This window comes from Typha latifolia, chromosome 11 (assembly GCF_019914945.1).
Source record: "Typha latifolia isolate L0001 chromosome 11, TyphaL0001v2, whole genome shotgun sequence".
Taxonomy (NCBI): Eukaryota; Viridiplantae; Streptophyta; class Magnoliopsida; order Poales; family Typhaceae; genus Typha; species Typha latifolia.
The window spans coordinates 10,681,026-10,697,373 of record NC_133096.1 but is presented as its reverse complement, the minus strand read 5'-3'; the positions used below and the strand labels follow the sequence as shown (position 1 = coordinate 10,697,373).

The 16,348-nt window shown below is 36.4% G+C and overlaps 2 protein-coding genes across 4 annotated transcripts; one reads left to right on the top strand and one right to left on the bottom strand.

The window, feature by feature from the left end:
• Window positions 1-277: 277 nt before the first annotated feature.
• Window positions 278-6,051, bottom strand: LOC140797958 (SWR1-complex protein 4). The gene is made up of 17 exons (XM_073151668.1): window positions 5,676-6,051; window positions 5,489-5,578; window positions 4,844-4,909; window positions 4,678-4,737; window positions 4,497-4,553; window positions 3,837-3,966; window positions 3,610-3,677; window positions 3,413-3,505; window positions 3,254-3,301; window positions 2,872-3,045; window positions 2,194-2,304; window positions 1,850-1,945; window positions 1,511-1,582; window positions 1,127-1,184; window positions 1,000-1,034; window positions 748-876; window positions 278-612 (listed from the first exon to the last, which is right to left on the bottom strand). The coding sequence occupies exons 1-16, from the start codon at window positions 5,787-5,789 to the stop codon at window positions 796-798; spliced, it is 1,353 nt and encodes a 450-aa protein (XP_073007769.1). The 5' UTR covers window positions 5,790-6,051; the 3' UTR covers window positions 278-612; window positions 748-795.
• A 1,093-nt stretch (window positions 6,052-7,144) lies between these two features.
• On the top strand, window positions 7,145-16,315 carry LOC140797341 (protein ROOT HAIR DEFECTIVE 3-like). Of its 3 annotated transcripts, none has more exons than XM_073150704.1 (23): window positions 7,145-7,305; window positions 8,166-8,315; window positions 8,561-8,627; window positions 8,702-8,804; window positions 9,113-9,183; window positions 9,290-9,353; window positions 9,458-9,523; window positions 9,634-9,681; window positions 9,754-9,816; window positions 9,909-9,965; window positions 10,241-10,399; window positions 10,507-10,575; window positions 10,666-10,757; window positions 11,940-12,018; window positions 12,660-12,825; window positions 13,415-13,539; window positions 13,728-13,990; window positions 14,067-14,163; window positions 14,250-14,411; window positions 14,849-14,953; window positions 15,338-15,432; window positions 15,515-15,611; window positions 15,716-16,315. In XM_073150704.1, exons 1-23 carry the CDS (start codon window positions 7,218-7,220, stop codon window positions 15,944-15,946), a joined length of 2,517 nt encoding a protein of 838 aa, XP_073006805.1. In that variant the 5' UTR covers window positions 7,145-7,217; the 3' UTR covers window positions 15,947-16,315. The 3 variants fall into 3 exon arrangements, with proteins under 3 accessions (XP_073006805.1, XP_073006806.1, XP_073006807.1); XM_073150705.1 differs by having other exon boundaries at window positions 14,849-14,957; window positions 15,342-15,432; XM_073150706.1 differs by lacking the exons at window positions 7,145-7,305; window positions 8,561-8,627 and having other exon boundaries at window positions 8,185-8,315.
• The last annotated feature ends 33 nt before the right edge of the window (window positions 16,316-16,348 follow it).

The following is a 16,348-nucleotide window of genomic DNA, read 5'->3' as shown; positions in this document are numbered from 1 at the left end:
CAGTCATAAAAGTCCAGAAAAATTTATAATCATACACCATCAGATTCCGTCTTGATAAGAGAGTATGCAATCAAATGTGATACTTAATTACCCTGACACTCTGGAGCATGAGGGGACGGGGTCTACTAGAAGTCACTGGTGCGTTGGACCATTTCAAACCTTCATATAGTGAACAAGTCTCTGGTGGGGCTCAGCAATCATAGACTAATAGATTGAAACCAAATGACAATATAATAGCGGAAATTAATGAAAAGATTCTCAATGTATGATGCATCAGTGGAGCAGAAAACACCGGAAACCTCCTATATTGACAGACCCACGTCAACTCATGGGCTTAATAAATAAAAGTACTACAAGATTGCATTAGGAGAAAACAACACAGATGATATAAACATAGCATACATCTGGAACTACTACTATATATATCAACCTAAGCATGGCAGCTATCTGCTTAATGGCCTACACCACTATAAATAGCATGAATTTTTGTGTAAAAGTGAAAGCTGAAGGTGCCCCAGAAAGGAAGACACAAATCAGCAAATTGTACTTTTATCTCTTGCTATCTCATTTGGTCCAGCACTCGGTCCTGCATGTGTTTAACGCTGTCCGGTTCTACATGTAGAAAGAGAACGTAAACTTAGGACAATAGAATAAGACAAACTAGTTCACTCGTGCTACTAAATTCATTAAAAGTAATTTTGCATCAAGGATGAGAACTAGAAAAGGCAGCAACTAGTTCTTTTTAACCTTGGTTTGTTACAGACATAGTCATAGTTCCCTTGGTTGTCCTCAATATTATCCATCAGACGTCTTCAACTTCCGAGGCCTCTTGGACTGGGGCGGTGATGGTGGCGTATCTACAAATCTTCCAGAAGCCTTAAAAGCCACAATATTTATTACGATCAGGTATTATATCACTAACAGACCAGATGATATAAAGGAGAGACAAGGGGAGACAACTACTAAGGAGAAAAGGGTGAAGAAGAAAATGCATCAGACCTTGCGTTTCTGGTCCCGTTTACCCGCCCTTTCACCTGAAAACCCATCCAAAGCACAAAAAGAAATTATTTCAAACTAAAGAACCTATGAAGCTGCTAGATTAGAAGAACATTTAAAAAAAGATTACCTCCAACAGCAGCGGAATCAGGGACAAATGGCCGATCAACCTCCCCTCGATAAGAACGCTGCCAATAATCATATGAACACGTCAGATCCATAAACAAGAGAAAAGGAAAACTGCCTAACGCTCAAACATCCTGCTGGAGAAAATTAGGGGTTATTGCATGGCAGTCAACTATAATATGACTTTCTGTGTGAAACAAAATGCCCCAAAACAAGGTGTCCAACTTGACTAGAAACCCAAAAGTAAACCAGATAACTCAATAGGCCTAATGATCCAAACTGACCACTTGGTACTACGTACTTAACAATAATCAATAAATGGATAACAGCTATTTATTCCTGGCATGAATAAAAAAGTGATAAAATTCTATTAAAAAAAAAGAATTACCTTAGGAGTACTTGGTGCTTCAGTATATGAATTTTCTCGATTTGCCGATGCCTCTGCCTCTTTATTTTGAAGCTATTAAAGAAAACACGGAAGTAAAATGCGATGAGAATATGTGAAGCAAAAAAAGAAGAAGATAATTTGCCCATTAACTAAAATGCTTCTCCTAAGGGCACAAGGATTCATGTGATATTAATATTTGCCTTCTCTGCCAGACGAAGACCAGTTTAATGTTTTAAATAATCAGAGTAATACATTGCATTGTAACAGTGTGCCAAACAACATATACTTCTTGATTGCTGAGCATGTCAGAAATACTGAATATATTCTTTCACAAGAAACCTGTTTTTGTAGGTTGAGAAGTGTGAGTATTTCTTTCCGCAATTCAAGATGTTCTGCACAAACTGACTTGGTTGGAACCTTGGGTTTCACATGAACCTAGAAGAAACAGCATAGACACTCATCAGAAACAAGGGGAAGAAATTTCATTTATCTAGCATAACCTTACTGTGAGTACAGTTACGCATTTTTCTATGGAAAGGGAGAAGTTATTGGAGAAAAAGTTTAACTAGAAATGATTATTGTGACTAGAGGTTACCACAAACGTATAATAAACAATAAAGAACCCATAGATCAGAAAGAGAAAAATACTAACTAGACAGGATTGTTTAAGAGTTGGAACAGACCCCGAGATCTTGTAAAGTCTGATCAACCCTTTTGATTGTCCTCAGGCCAGCAGTTGAGCTTGCTGCTTGCACCATTTGGTCAAGCGCATGGGTTCGCAAGTATACACGAAGCTGAAAAGCAACAATAGTATCAAAACAGGAGACATGCATATAAATGAATTATATGAAAGACATAATGAGTTGAATAGAAAATATAATCAAGAATACAATATTACCATATGCTGGTCAGAAATAGCCAGCGAGTATCAGGAAAATAAGGGCAGACCTAGTGACCGAATATATGTTCTTTCTTCAACCAAAAACAATTAAACATTTGACCTCCAATTTCATGACAATCTAGACCTTATCCTCTTACTAACAAAGATAATGATGATGCTATTAAAACTTTAAAGTGGTATGATTCAGGTTTTGCAGTTTGCCTTAGTCCTTTGCCGAACTCATAGGAATCAGGCTAGACAAGTCTTCTTCTAGATTATGGTCATATAATGAACAGCATCCAAGGAGCAGATTATTCTAAGCATCTCAATACACAATCATGTACAAAAAATCTACAAATTTCAGGAAGAACCTTATATCACATTTATGAGGTCCATGCATTGAGAAACAAGTATGTCCAGTAAAACCAGAACACCACTGTCAAAGAGGGGACAGAAGAATAAAAGGAAATAGCAAACTTACCATACGCAATGAAGTTGGAGTTGAGGCACTGTCAGTTCTCGGTGCTGGAGGTGCAGCAGTTGAAGACGATGGATGAACGTTACCCGAAGGAGAAACAGATTCAGCAGGCACAGTAGCCTTTTCAATACATTCATTACCAACTGAGCTAACAGGCACTTCAACTTCTTCAGCAACCTGCAGAAGTAGTTTCATCATCCAAATATTATAATCTGAAGAGAAAAGAACTGGTTGAAAAGAGGAGAGCCTAACATTAGGATGAAAAATTAAGCTGCTACATTGCCATTAGTAGGAGAAAACAGAGTCAAAGGAGATTAATAAAATTAAGAAAGCATGTCGACCAAGTGACTAATCAAATAAAGTGTAGGCTAGGCTGATTACTCACTTTGCTAGCCATACGTGATTCCATAATTCGTTTCGCTTCAACAAGGATCTATAAGACAAATAAATTATCATTTCTTGGGCAAAAAGAAGAAGAATTAACATGAAATCATAATAATTTTGGATATGGATTTTAATCTGCAGAACAAGAAGAAGATTTAACCTCAGCATCTTTACGTTCTTGTTGTCTTGTTTGAGAAAGAACTGTAGACAATGCACGTTTACGCTCAGTCTCGTGAGTTAAATTGTATGGTTCCTGTCACAGGACATTAGTACAAGAGAACTCAAATAACTCAGCAAAACAAAGAACTTACAAAATAGAAATAGCCATAACAACTTTAACCTAGAATGTAAATATACCTTAACAAGAGGATGTCCAGACACATCACCAGGAGATGGTGCTCTAGCAATTATAAGTGACCGGGTCACTGCATGTAGACAAATATATAACAATCCCTTTTGACACAATATAACAATATTAACAAAAAAATATGATAAATGTCACCAAACAAGTGAAATTTACTACAATCAACATCTTTACAATGTTTAACAAACCTTTTTAATTTAAAATGTAAGATAGAAAATACCAGCATAATAGCGGCTCTTTAGTTCTTCCACACTCCGAGAGGTAGGGAACCTATCTGCTATGATTATGAAACGGAGATCAAATCGTTCACAGAGGTCAAATAACTGATCTGTTTCTTCCTTTGTCCACATCTAAGAAATGAGGTGGAAATACATAAATATCTGAGACATTAGTGGTTACAGCAAAAATTGGTAAATAAACATGATAAATTATGAGCCCCAGGTTTTAATTTTATTTTTTTCTCGCAAAATGCATAGTCAAAGAATAACCAAACAAACAGGAAGACCACAAGCATAAGTAGATGTACAACAATGACAAACTTCACATACGAGACAGGCATATAGACATAATACTATATCTCTATGAGTAAATAAGAAACATTTTTGCACTAGAATGGTGTTGAGAATATTAAGAATTCTTTTACAGGGGACAAGTCATGAACAAAATGACCAATATTTTTATCTCAAGTTCAATATCAGTTATATGATAATAATTTTAAAACAGATAACCTGGACAGAACTTAAGACAAAGAAGTAAACAGCTGAGCACATAATACATGTTATCAATGGAAGTAACACCATGATGTCTCAAAATAATATACCTATTACCTAAAGAATCAATCAAATAATAAATTTCAAAATAAAGAATTCCTAGTACCTACAGGATCAGTCAAATGCTTCTCATATTCCTCATCTGAATATTTGAGAATGTCCACCGACTGCGGGGGGAAAAAAGACCATATAACTCCTCAATTTAAGGAAACATAATGGAGCATCTTAATGTAAGAGTTAAATTATGGTCATTAGTCCTTTCGATTTTCAGTGTATTTCAAGACATCTTACCTTGTTGTATTTAGCAAATGCATAGTCACCAGTTGGTGGAACCCCATTTACAACTCGGACCTAAAGAAAATGGTATTTTAAATGGTAAAAGATATTTTATCATGCACCTTGATTCAGGTTGCACCAATCAAATCCAGTGATTCTAATTTAAAGGCAGGAGACGAACCCAATGATATAGTTGCAGGTTATCAGTCCGCGCAGAGGATGTAAAAGGAAGCCACTGCCACGAGATCTGCTCATGTGTTTCCAAGTTAGAGTAATGCAGCAGTAACAAAATACAAAAGGCTGGTGAACAAAAATGAATTTGTCATGCATGCTATAAAATAAGGTTATTTTCTGATATTATTTGCAATTTGGATTACTGATATTCATGGAGTTAATTAATGTGTTCCTGCTAGGCATCCACCTCAGTGGATGAAATCAATGATGAAAAATCCCATGATACTACTTAAGCAACCTAGTGGTCAAGATCAATATAAAGCTAATTGGGTAAACGTCCAATACATATAGCATGCAAGGATGGAAGGTGCCGTTCAATATTTATTTTCTGCAATTTAATTTATCTGACTCGAGAAACAACCAATTTCTTCTGCAATCCAGTCCGCAAATATCACCAAATGTCAAGTTATACTATCTTCAATATCTAAATTCGCCAGCGTGGGTCTTTTCGTGAGTTTAATTTAGACATTAGTGAAGAAACAGTGTAATTTGAACTGACTACTACGTTAATACATCTTGCCAACCACAAAAGGGAAGACGAACTTCCAGAGAGAGCTACGAAACCCTAACTAACAAAACAAACAGGACTAACCTTCTCTTTCTCCGAACTAGGTCGCGGCTTCAACTGTGAGACCTCGATCGACGGTATGAGAGGCGCCCTGTCTCTCGTGAGAGCGTAAACCTAGCTTCCATTGCATCGAAACAGAGATTAGGAGATCGACAGAAGAAAGGAGAAGGAGAGAAACACGGATCGTGAAGTGAGAGGAGATGAGAAGTGCCTCGCGAGAGATTCCATCGGGCTTCCTCTGGGATTCCTTGGGCTGTCGAGGCTTCTTCTCTTGGATCGCAGGTAATGAGCTCTTGGGAAGGCCAAGGATGTCCTTCGCGTCCATGGGTGGAGTAGTGGTCGGAGGAGTAGATTTCCGGTGAAGCTAGGGTTTGGGTCTATACCGGCGACATTGAAGGACTCTATTCAAACTCGGGGAACTAATTACTGTTACTGATCGGACTTCGCCCGATCCTTTCGGGCCATCTCCGACCACGGGCCGATCGCTTCGTGCTATATTGGGCCGAAGCCTGGTTCCTTCTCCCACCTATTGCGATCTGCGATCCTTGTAAGCAATAATCGAACAGCCGTTTGAACGTTCCAATTTTTTTATTTCTTATCCTTATCATTAATTTATAAGATAAAAACAAAACAAAATAAGGCCTTACAAATAAAATACTTCCTTTGTAATGATTTAGGAAATATAAAAATATTATTTTAAATAAACGAAATATTCTCCTTTTTATTCTATTCCACCACTTACTTGCTGAATTAAAATGGACTGGGAATGTTGCTCGGCATGTTTTAACAAATAAATATATTACTGTATTTATAAACAATAATAAAAAAGAGTTTTATTTATAATTTAGTTAAAATCTAGTTAAAGATCTAATGGATTTAAACGAGATAAGCCCCCTTTTCTTTTAGTATTATAAAATTATACATTACTTTTAGGAGAATCGAATAATTTACACCCTATCTTTACTCTATTTAGCATAAGGTTATCATAAGATCGCAGCTGTAATTCGATGATTAAAATCTCATCAGCCATAATAGAAGTCAGTGTCTTAATTTAACTCAAGCTATATCTCTTTAGCTTATATAAAATACACACGTACAAAAAAATTAATTGAAGTATACTACTGAGTGGAAAGCGAACGGGCTAAATCTTATTTATATTCGCTAGTTTATATTTCCAGCTTTTATCTAGACTTTTAAGTGCTCATTTAGCGAGCTAAACATAAGTTTGTTTATAGAAAACCATATCTCTTAATTTTGCAACATATGCTACTAGTCATCTTGAGTCCTTTTATCGATCAGACAGTATCCAATTAATTGTGGTTTAATTATTTTAGAAAAATAAAATTATGGCTTTTCTTTTTGTGCATATGGCTTGTTCATACGAATGCTTAGCATTCACGTCATAATAATAAAAGGGTAGTAAAAGAAGTGGGCCCTGGTATTAGTCGGTGTGGAGTGGGGTTTGGGTCCCATCTCCTCCACCAGTAGAAAAAGAAAATTAAATGGTTTTCTATTTTGTTTTACAACTTTCTTCCTCTCACCGCTATTTTGTATTATTAATTTTTTTTAAGGATTTTATATTTCACGCCCTAAAACTAATTTTATTTCAATTTACGTCTTGTTTATTGTTTTAGGGGTCAAATTGGAAATAGTAAAAGGTGTGAGATGACTTGGTTTTTTAATGGTTTTTTTTTTTTTACAGCGAGGTTGATTTGGTTTATACTTTTGGGTTTAAAAGTGGGGGCTATGGCGGATGCTAGATCGGCCCCTCTCGGTCTCCTCTTTCTCCACGTTTCCCGAGGACGACCTCCGGCTGTACGAATCCCGAACTCCTCTCGCCGGTACGCCTTCGTTGGGTTGTTTTTTTTAAATATTATTTCGATCTATTTTTCTTATCTAGCTATCCTCTTGGATCGCTTTCGTACTCTCGATGCATGTGCTCGTTCGGGTTACGATTCTTTCTATTCTCTCTTGCATCCGTAGTTTATTTGGAGGAGTAGATTACTAGTTGGATATCTAGGATTGGGGGTTCGTTGATGTATAAAGCCAATGCGATTCTGGATGGTAACGTCTCCATTTTAAGTGAGTTTTCTATGTCGATCGGAGTGATTTCGATAAGCACACTGATCGATAAGTTGCTAGGACGAGAGGATTGGGGAGACATATGTTTGCTAGGCTGTTAGCTGACTGGGCTTACTGATGATCTTCGTTGAGTAAAGTGGTGTAAGGTTTGTTTTAAGAGTCCAGAAAAATAACGCATTTTAGATGCTGACATAATTAATTTGCCGATATTTTTAATTATCTAAAAACTTGAATGTTGCGCATCTTCTTCATGAAAGATTCGAGACGTGTACTACTGGTGGGTTTTTAAAAACTGACCATGTATCAAGTTCCAATCGTTTTGTTCAAATTGTACTTATTTCTCTCAAATAATTCGTTAGATGCCTGTTATGATATCGCTTATTTATACACCAATGAAATAAAATTATTTATTTGTTCATTAACTGTGTTTTTTGACAGAAAATAACAAAATCTATTCTGGGCACTGTAAATGCATTTTCACCTCTATCAGTAATGATGAACCCAAACAGTTTATTTTCCAATGTCTCTGTATATCAATGCAATATCCTTTAAGTAGAAATCGTCCACCCATAAGTAAACTTTACTTCTTCTAAGTGATTTTGATATTTGGTTCCTTCAGAAATGGACGAAAGTTGTTGCTCCACTCAGCTCATTGACGGGGATGGCGTGTTCAATATTTCTGGAATGGAGAACTTAATGAAGGCTGTGAAGTTAGCTGAATGTGGGCTTTCTTATGCAGTTGTCTCTATAATGGGACCTCAGAGTAGTGGTATATCACTAGCTGTGGATTTTTCGCCTTCTTTCTATTATTATTTCTTGTTTCTAAGATGCAATATCCTTTACCTGTAATTTACTGTCGTTGTTGCTACTAGTTATTCTCGAGTTGCTTTTACTGGCATTTCTGAAATAAAATGTCGGGCCTTTAACAGCTTATAACATCTAGCGTACCTAACAATTATACCGACTAAGCTATACTACAAGTCCTTGTAAAAAATATTTTCTTTCACTTTTCAGGAAAGAGCACTCTTCTAAATCATCTATTCCGAACGAACTTTACAGAAATGGATGCTTTTAGAGGAAGGCGAGTTGTTTTGCGGACTCTGAATCACTTTTTTAATATTGAGCTTTCAAGTTAGCGAGCTGATTTTCTTTCAGGTCGCAAACTACTAAAGGCATCTGGTTGGCCAAGGCTGCTGACATTGAACCATGTACACTTGTAATGGATTTGGAGGGTACTGATGGGAGAGAGCGAGGGGAGGTACTGATATAATCTTTGAAAGTTATCTTGAACTTTTACTTTGGGCATCATTTTCATATCTTCGTGATATTATGTGCCCTTTCCTTTTCTCATATCTGCTGCTTATTATTCATTATCCGATGAGCTGAATGTTGGGCGATGCAAATGAAGCCAATATTTTTTTCAGCTTATTGTTCTTAAACATTGTGAAGACCTTATATTATCCTCAACTCTCTGAGACCATAGTGAACTTTCTGTCAAGTTACTGCAAGTATCTTTTTTGCTTAAATATTATTTTTAACTACAATGTGTCATCATATTGTCTTCAGGATGATACGGCCTTTGAGAAACAGAGTGCTCTTTTTGCTTTGGCAGTTTCAGACATAGTGCTGATAAATATGTAAGTAGGCTGTTAGGGAAGAGTTCTTCTACCAATATTGCATGTAAATTTTAGAAATTGTGGCTATTTCACTTTTCTTATTGTGCAATATGACTTCTTCATGTAGGTGGTGCCACGATATTGGCCGAGAACAGGCTGCTAACAAGCCTCTTCTGAAGACAGTATTTCAGGTTAGTTTTGTGGTGAAGCTGCCTCCATAGCTATAGAGTTTGGGTACCTTGATATTTCTTTTTTCTGGTTTCACTTAATGGTTACCTTCCTTCTTGGTAAGTAGGTCATGATGCGCTTGTTTTGTCCTCGCAAAACAACACTATTATTTGTCATACGTGATAAGACAAAGGTACTTCTTTCTCTGTCATACTGTTAAGTAGTTTTCTTAAATAATCTTAACACCCTTTGCCCTAATACTCTATTGTGAGTTTGTGACCACTATGATATTCTTTTTTACAGACACCTCTGGAAAATTTGGAACCTGTTCTTAGAGAAGATATTCAGAAGGCATGTATTTTCTTTTTCTGCAATTGTATCCTTTCCCCTTCTTCATACCTGACTTTTCTTATGTTTTTGCAGATATGGGATGCTGTTTCTAAACCGCAAGCTCACAAGGACACTCCACTTAGTGATTTTTTTAATGTAAATATCTTAACATGGAATAGTTTTAGTTTTATGTCTCCTCTTGAAATTGTATATTTTTAACTCTTTTTCTTTTTCATATTTGTGCCCAGGTTGAGGTTGTGGCTCTCTCAAGTTATGAAGAGAAAGAAGAGCTATTCAAAGAACAGGTGGGTAGAGTTAGAAGTCATTTAGAGCCATGATTATGCTCTTGTGTTTTCTTGACCTCTTGGATGCTATGCTATGAGATCACAATATGCAGATGGAGTCATTTAAATTTCTGTGTTTACATTTTTGAGGCCACCAATATCCTATTACTTCTACTTTGTAGTACTGAGAAGATGTCAAATATTGCAATATTTCTGATAACACTAGCTCTTAACTAGTGTTAGACTTGTCAGTACTATGATGTAAAATAATTAGTTCCATGTTACACTTCCTCAAGGTTGCAAGTTTAAGGCAAAGGTTTTATCATTCTATTTCTCCGGGTGGACTTGCTGGAGATCGGCGGGGAGTTGTTCCTGCTTCAGGATTTTCATTTAGTGCTCAACAAATCTGGAGGGTTATTAAAGATAACAAGGACCTTGACCTGCCTGCGCATAAGGTGAGATCAAACACCTTTTCAGATGGATGCTAACTAGATACTTGTATTATCAGCTGATTTGTCATCATATCTTTTTTTTTTTTGTGGTTTTGTTTCATTACTTGTAGATTATGGTAGCAACTGTGCGCTGTGAAGAAATTGCTAATGAAAAACTTGCTCATGTAACTGCTGATGAGGTGACTAATCTTCAATACTGTACTATATATCTATTCATGATCATGCTTGAAACCGATATGATTTTATGTGCAACTTGTTCTACATCATAGGATTGGCAGCAACTTGAAGAGGCTGTTCAACATGATGCTGTACCGGGATTTGGGAGGAAGCTTAGCTCCATTTTGGATAAATGCTTATCTGAGTGAGTGCCTTTTGTAATCATGCACAATTATGGCTTGTACTTTTTGATATGATATTTTTAGTATTTAGGCCTTTAACTTTTGGTCTGTCATCATGCACATTGGTGTAAGCAATTTTTTACATTACTTTTACACTTTAAGGATTCAAAAATGGTATTATATTCAATATTACCAATTTTTAAAGTATAACAACTGATGTTTTTCTTCTCAAATATTAATTTTGTCTACTTACGGCATCGGGAAAAAACTAACATTCTTTGAAGTTCTATATCATAATAAATCCCCTCTTCTCCCTGATGTATCACATATATACTATCCTTGCAGATTCTTTGTATAATCATGTGAGCTTTAACCTCTTTGACTTTTGTTTCAACAATCCCAAAGTCAAATGTCTAAGTCTACTCTCCATTCGGCTTTGTCTCATTCTCTCTCTCGTCATCATTTGAGAAAACGTATACTTTAATAGTAGCTCCTCCTCAAAATCCTTATTTTTCCTCATTCATCTTTCGGTGATATACTCAATTTTTTCGATTACTTAAAAGAAGCAAATGTCAAATTATGAACTGAGCTGATGAAAGGTAGCTTATAGTTGTACCACCAGAGGATGTGGCGCCCATGGATCGTGTCAGAGTGTAGATTACCACTTACTAGAGAGGAGGTTATATGGAGAAATTTGGTGACAATTATGTATAAGATTAGGAAAGGACATATAAGCAGGTTATTTGAAAGGATATGAACTGAAATGATCTAAATTCTGCCTCAAAATATTGAACTTTTGTAGCTTAGTCCATATGAACTGTCTAGGGTTCAGCAACTGTGTCATCGCTTAAGAAGACTCCTAAGTTTTAGAATATGTTACTTGTTTTGAAACTTATGTCCTTTTGAATCAGAAAGAGTTGTCTTGTACTTGTTGCATCTTTGAGGGTTTGTCACTTCATTCTAATCTTGTTGGCTTGGCCTATTGATGCTTTCCACTTGTGTCCCTTGCTTGAGTATGTTTGTGATTGTTTTTATCAGTGATTTGCCTTTGCACCATAAAGAACTTGAAATTCAAGGGACATACCCACATTACACAGGTCTTTTAATTATTACTAGCATTGGTTTAGATTCTTGTGATCATGATGGAGCATATTATCTCATGTGCTCTCCTAGGTTGTGAGAGTATTAACTCCTCATGTTTGCAGGTATGACATGGAAGCATTTTATTTTGATGAAGGTGTGAGAACTGCTAAAAGACAACAGCTGGAGTCCAGTCTTCTTCAGGTAGTACTGTGAGCGTTTGGTGCTTACGTTGTGAGTGTTTTGTCATCCATGCTGACTAGTGTTGTTTCTTATACTAATAATTGGAACATTGAGCTATCTTGAACCGGAGAAATGCTTTTTGCTTACCTTTCATAAATGAGACTACCATGTGCTGGTTCTGTGATTGATGCTTTATGGTTCAAAGTAATTTGGACAGGTAAGAATCTACGTCTTCGTGTAATGATGAGATGGATGACAGTGTTACTGTAGAAAATAGATAAATAGATCATATTTATGCGAATTTTTCTAGTAGCACCAGCTAAGACTTAAGATACGAGAAACATTTTGGAGACAGGTGTTCTTCAACGGAGGTCTCAAAATGCAAAACTGGAAAGAAAGATTAGGTCAGGTGTGATGCAAGCACAAAGGGGAAGGTTTAGCTAAAAAGGACTTGAGTAGAAAGATTGAGAAAATGATTTTAGACAAGTTATTTTAATAATTGGTACTTGGTAGTTTACTTTTCTATTTCTTTTCAAATTGACAGTTTACTTTTCTATTTCTTTAACATTGTTTGCATATATTTCCGGTCGTTATAAGCTCAGATAAATTATTGATGTTTGTTGTCAGTTAAGTCTTTTTTGACACATTTTCGGTGCTCCTAGCTTGTCAATCCTGCTTATCAATCAATGTTGGGGCATTTACGAACAAAAACTCTAGATGCTTTTAAGCAAGCTTTTGACAAGGCTCTGGAAAGTGGAGAAGGGTTTGCTATTGCTGCGCAAGATTGTACTCAAGCTTTCATGGCAAAGTTTGACAAAGGCTGTGAAGGTATATTTTTACAAGTTATATCTACATACACTCCTTTCTTATAGGCAAAATCAGTACAATCATCACATTTACCATTTTGCTAGTTCATATATATCTGCGGTCAAAATGTTTACATTTGCACGTTTAGCATCCTTTCAGAGTTTAGAGGCAATGTTCTGTCAAATATCGGCATGAAAAACTCTACTTATATATTGCTTCTTAAATCTTAGTTATACTGAAAAATAAAGGAAATAAAATTATGTTTACCTAATTTGTTCTAAGGTAACAGATTGCACTTTGATTACCTTCACCAACACTATATCAGGTTATCTGAATTGTCATTTGTCAGTCATGTATGATAAAAGTATAAAACCAATCGTGTAAATTGCACTTTTCTAAAGGACTTTCCTCGTCTAGCTGTCAGTAATCTGATAAATTTTGTGCTACCTTCCCAATAGCCTAATCTCCAAGTCTGGAGGGAACAGTTTCTGCTTCTCTGAGTTCCTCTTATTTGGAAGCTTTTTATTTTGTATTTTTCTTCGCTCACTCTTTGGTATTCCTCGTTAAGTTCTTTAACCATGGGTGTTGCTACTGATGTTTTGGATAACAGACGCAGCTATTCAACAAGCAAAATGGGATCCTTCTAAAGTTCAGGAAAAGCTTCGGCGTGATATTGAGACACATATATCATCAGTTTGTGCGACAAAACTCTCCGAACTCAGTACACAGTATGAGGTGCACTCATTTTTCCGTACATTTATTTACATTTTTGTATAAATGGTGGTCTCTTTCTTTAATTCAAGGTAGGTCCGTAAGTATACAAGTTTGGGACCAAAACTTCTTTAGGTTGATAGTATTCCGACTTGATATCTTTGCATATGCTACTATTGATAATATTTCAACATTATATGGTGCACTTTCAGGGCGAATTGACTAAAGCTCTTGCCGAACCTGTGGAAGCTCTTCTAGATGCAGCCAGCAATGATACTTGGCCAGCAATAAGAAAACTTCTTCAACGGGAAACTAAAGCTGCTATCTCTGCATATGCTTCTGCTCTTTCATCTTTTGAACTTGATCAGGCAACCTTGGACAAAATGCTATCAAAATTGGAGGTTTATGCTAGAAATGTTGTTGAATCCAAAGCAAAAGAAGAAGCTGGAAGGGTATTGATTCGTATGAAGGACAGGTGAATCTTACTTTGATACTTACAAGTACTTATTTTTCTCTTTAAAATGCTATGCTGACTGAATGATTTTGGATAGGTTTTCAATGTTGTTCAGCCGTGATGCTGACTCAATGCCAAGAATCTGGACTGGCAAGGAAGACATAAGAGCAATAACAAAATTTGCTCGCTCTGAAGTATGTCAGAATAACTGGGGCTTTTTGTTCCTTTTAACATCAGAAAGTGGATCTTAGGAAAATTACATATATTTCTTTGTCTGCAGTCCTTGAAGTTGCTTTCTGTGATGGCTGCAATCCGTTTGGAAGATGTGAGTGATAACATTGAAAAAACTCTCTCACTTGCTTTGGTGGATACAACAAGTAGTGGTGCTAAAGCTAGGAGCATGCAATCATTTGATCCACTGGCTTCAAACTCATGGGAAGAGGTAATGAATGTTCCTTGATACAATCAAATATTTTTTCACTGTTCTTGTGATGCCATTTTATCATTTTAAGTTGATTTTAAATGCAAGGATCAGATGCCGGCAGTTTAGCAATAGTTAATGTTGGATAATTGAGTCTTCTCCAGATAATCTGGTGCTTTCAGCCATCACAATCTTGTAATGATTCGCCCTGTTAGCTTTAGGCGCTACAAAAATATGTATGCGTTTTACTTAGCCCAACCTTGAAGAATGATTAAATATAAATGTAAGAAAAAGTGAACATGGGTTCTTGTATCAGGCTATTTTGTTTATTTTTCAGTGATAAATGATACTAGTTTTACGTCACATGACTATATTCATTGCTCTTGTGTAATATTACCTAATTATGGTATCTGTGCTCTCTGCTATCTTTCACTATTAAAAAAAAAATCTGTATTCAGGTTCCAGCAGAGAAGACTTTAATTACGCCAGTTCAATGCAAATCATTGTGGAGGCAATTCAACACAGAAACAGAGTATACCGTCACTCAGGCCATTTCTGCTCAGGCATGTCTCAGACTTTCCCCTCTTTAACACACTCTGTCATGAGGATCCTTTGAATGAGGGAAATTCTTTTTTTTTTTTTCATTTATCATGGGTATGACTCTTGCTATTTGGACTCTCAATTCACCTAGTGTCAGATCTTGGTGAAGGAAGTTTCCTTTGTGATGTTTGAGCTGCTTTGGCTTGGGAAAGTTGTATTTATTCATATGCTTTCTTTGACCTCTATCGATGCGTTTGTTGAAAAGAAGTTACTTATTTCACTTGCATGTGCTGTATCGTTTTCTTCTGGAAAATCTATGATAGCTTTGTCTTAATCTCTATTGTTTTACTTATCACATTTTCATGTGATAAGATATTTACCCTAGCATTGGCTGCTGTATTTCTCAGGAAGCTCATAAGCGTAACAACAACTGGTTGCCTCCTCCATGGGCGATTGCTGCTATTGCTGTCCTAGGGTTCAATGAATTCATGACGCTGCTAAGGTTGTTTACTTTATTTAATTTGAATGTCTGGTAAACAGGTTCACTATCTGACTTGAATGAAATCTCCTCATTTGTATGGCAGAAATCCACTTTACGTAGCTGTCATATTTGTTGTTTTTCTTGTTGGCAAAGCCCTCTGGGTACAGCTAGACATCTCTGGCGAATTCCGCAATGGAGCTGTGAGTGTCAAAGCCACAAGATTTCTGTTGCATTTTTGTTTTCCCCAATACATGGTGAAATCCCATTAAACCTGATATCATGATCTGTTTGCGATTTTGTGCAGCTTCCCGGTATCCTTTCCTTGTCCACGAAATTTCTTCCAACAGTGATGAACATACTCAAGAAATTAGCAGATGAGGGACAACGTCCTGCAGCTCCAGAGCCTAGGAGGAACCCTGATCATGATTCAAAAAGCTTTAGAAATGGTGTGCATAGCAATACAACATCAGTTGCATCATCCAACATAACTTCATCCGAAAGTGAGGTTGAGTGCTCAAGCCCATCAACGCAATGACTATCATGAAGTGCAGTTGTTCGAATCCTCCTCTCTTCTGTTTGTGATGTTGTTCTCCAATCGTTGCCAGTTTTGAATGCCTCTTGTTTTCGTTAGGTTTGAAAGTCGTGGCATTTAGATCATGTAATTGTGAGTGTATGATTCAACTGCTTGTATGAGGTGGATTCCATCTAGTTTCAGAATTTCTTATTTATAGAATTTTGAGGTGGGAGAAAAGCCTTAAAAGAGGTCTCTTTATGCAATTTTTTTTCTTCCCATTTTTCTCCTTTTCTCAGCATTTTTAACGTGTGTACCAGTTTGCAGTGGATGTACAAAATTCTCTCATGAATTTTGAAATACTTTATCATCTAGTTGCTAATTAGTTGAAAATTTTGTATGTATTATGATAATATGTTTTAATGC

Coding starts and splice junctions, on each gene's coding strand:
- LOC140797341 (XM_073150704.1), top strand. CDS start 7,218: ATGCTAGATCGGCCCCTCTCGGTCTCCTCTTTCTCCACGTTTCCCGAG. Junction 10,576..10,665: donor CTCATGTAACTGCTGATGAG/GTGACTAATCTT, acceptor TCTACATCATAG/GATTGGCAGCAACTTGAAGA. Junction 12,826..13,414: donor GTTTGACAAAGGCTGTGAAG/GTATATTTTTAC, acceptor TTTGGATAACAG/ACGCAGCTATTCAACAAGCA.
- LOC140797958 (XM_073151668.1), bottom strand. CDS start 5,789: ATGGACGCGAAGGACATCCTTGGCCTTCCCAAGAGCTCATTACCTGCG. Junction 4,554..4,677: donor CATTTGCTAAATACAACAAG/GTAAGATGTCTT, acceptor TTCCCCCCGCAG/TCGGTGGACATTCTCAAATA. Junction 877..999: donor AACGGGACCAGAAACGCAAG/GTCTGATGCATT, acceptor GTGGCTTTTAAG/GCTTCTGGAAGATTTGTAGA.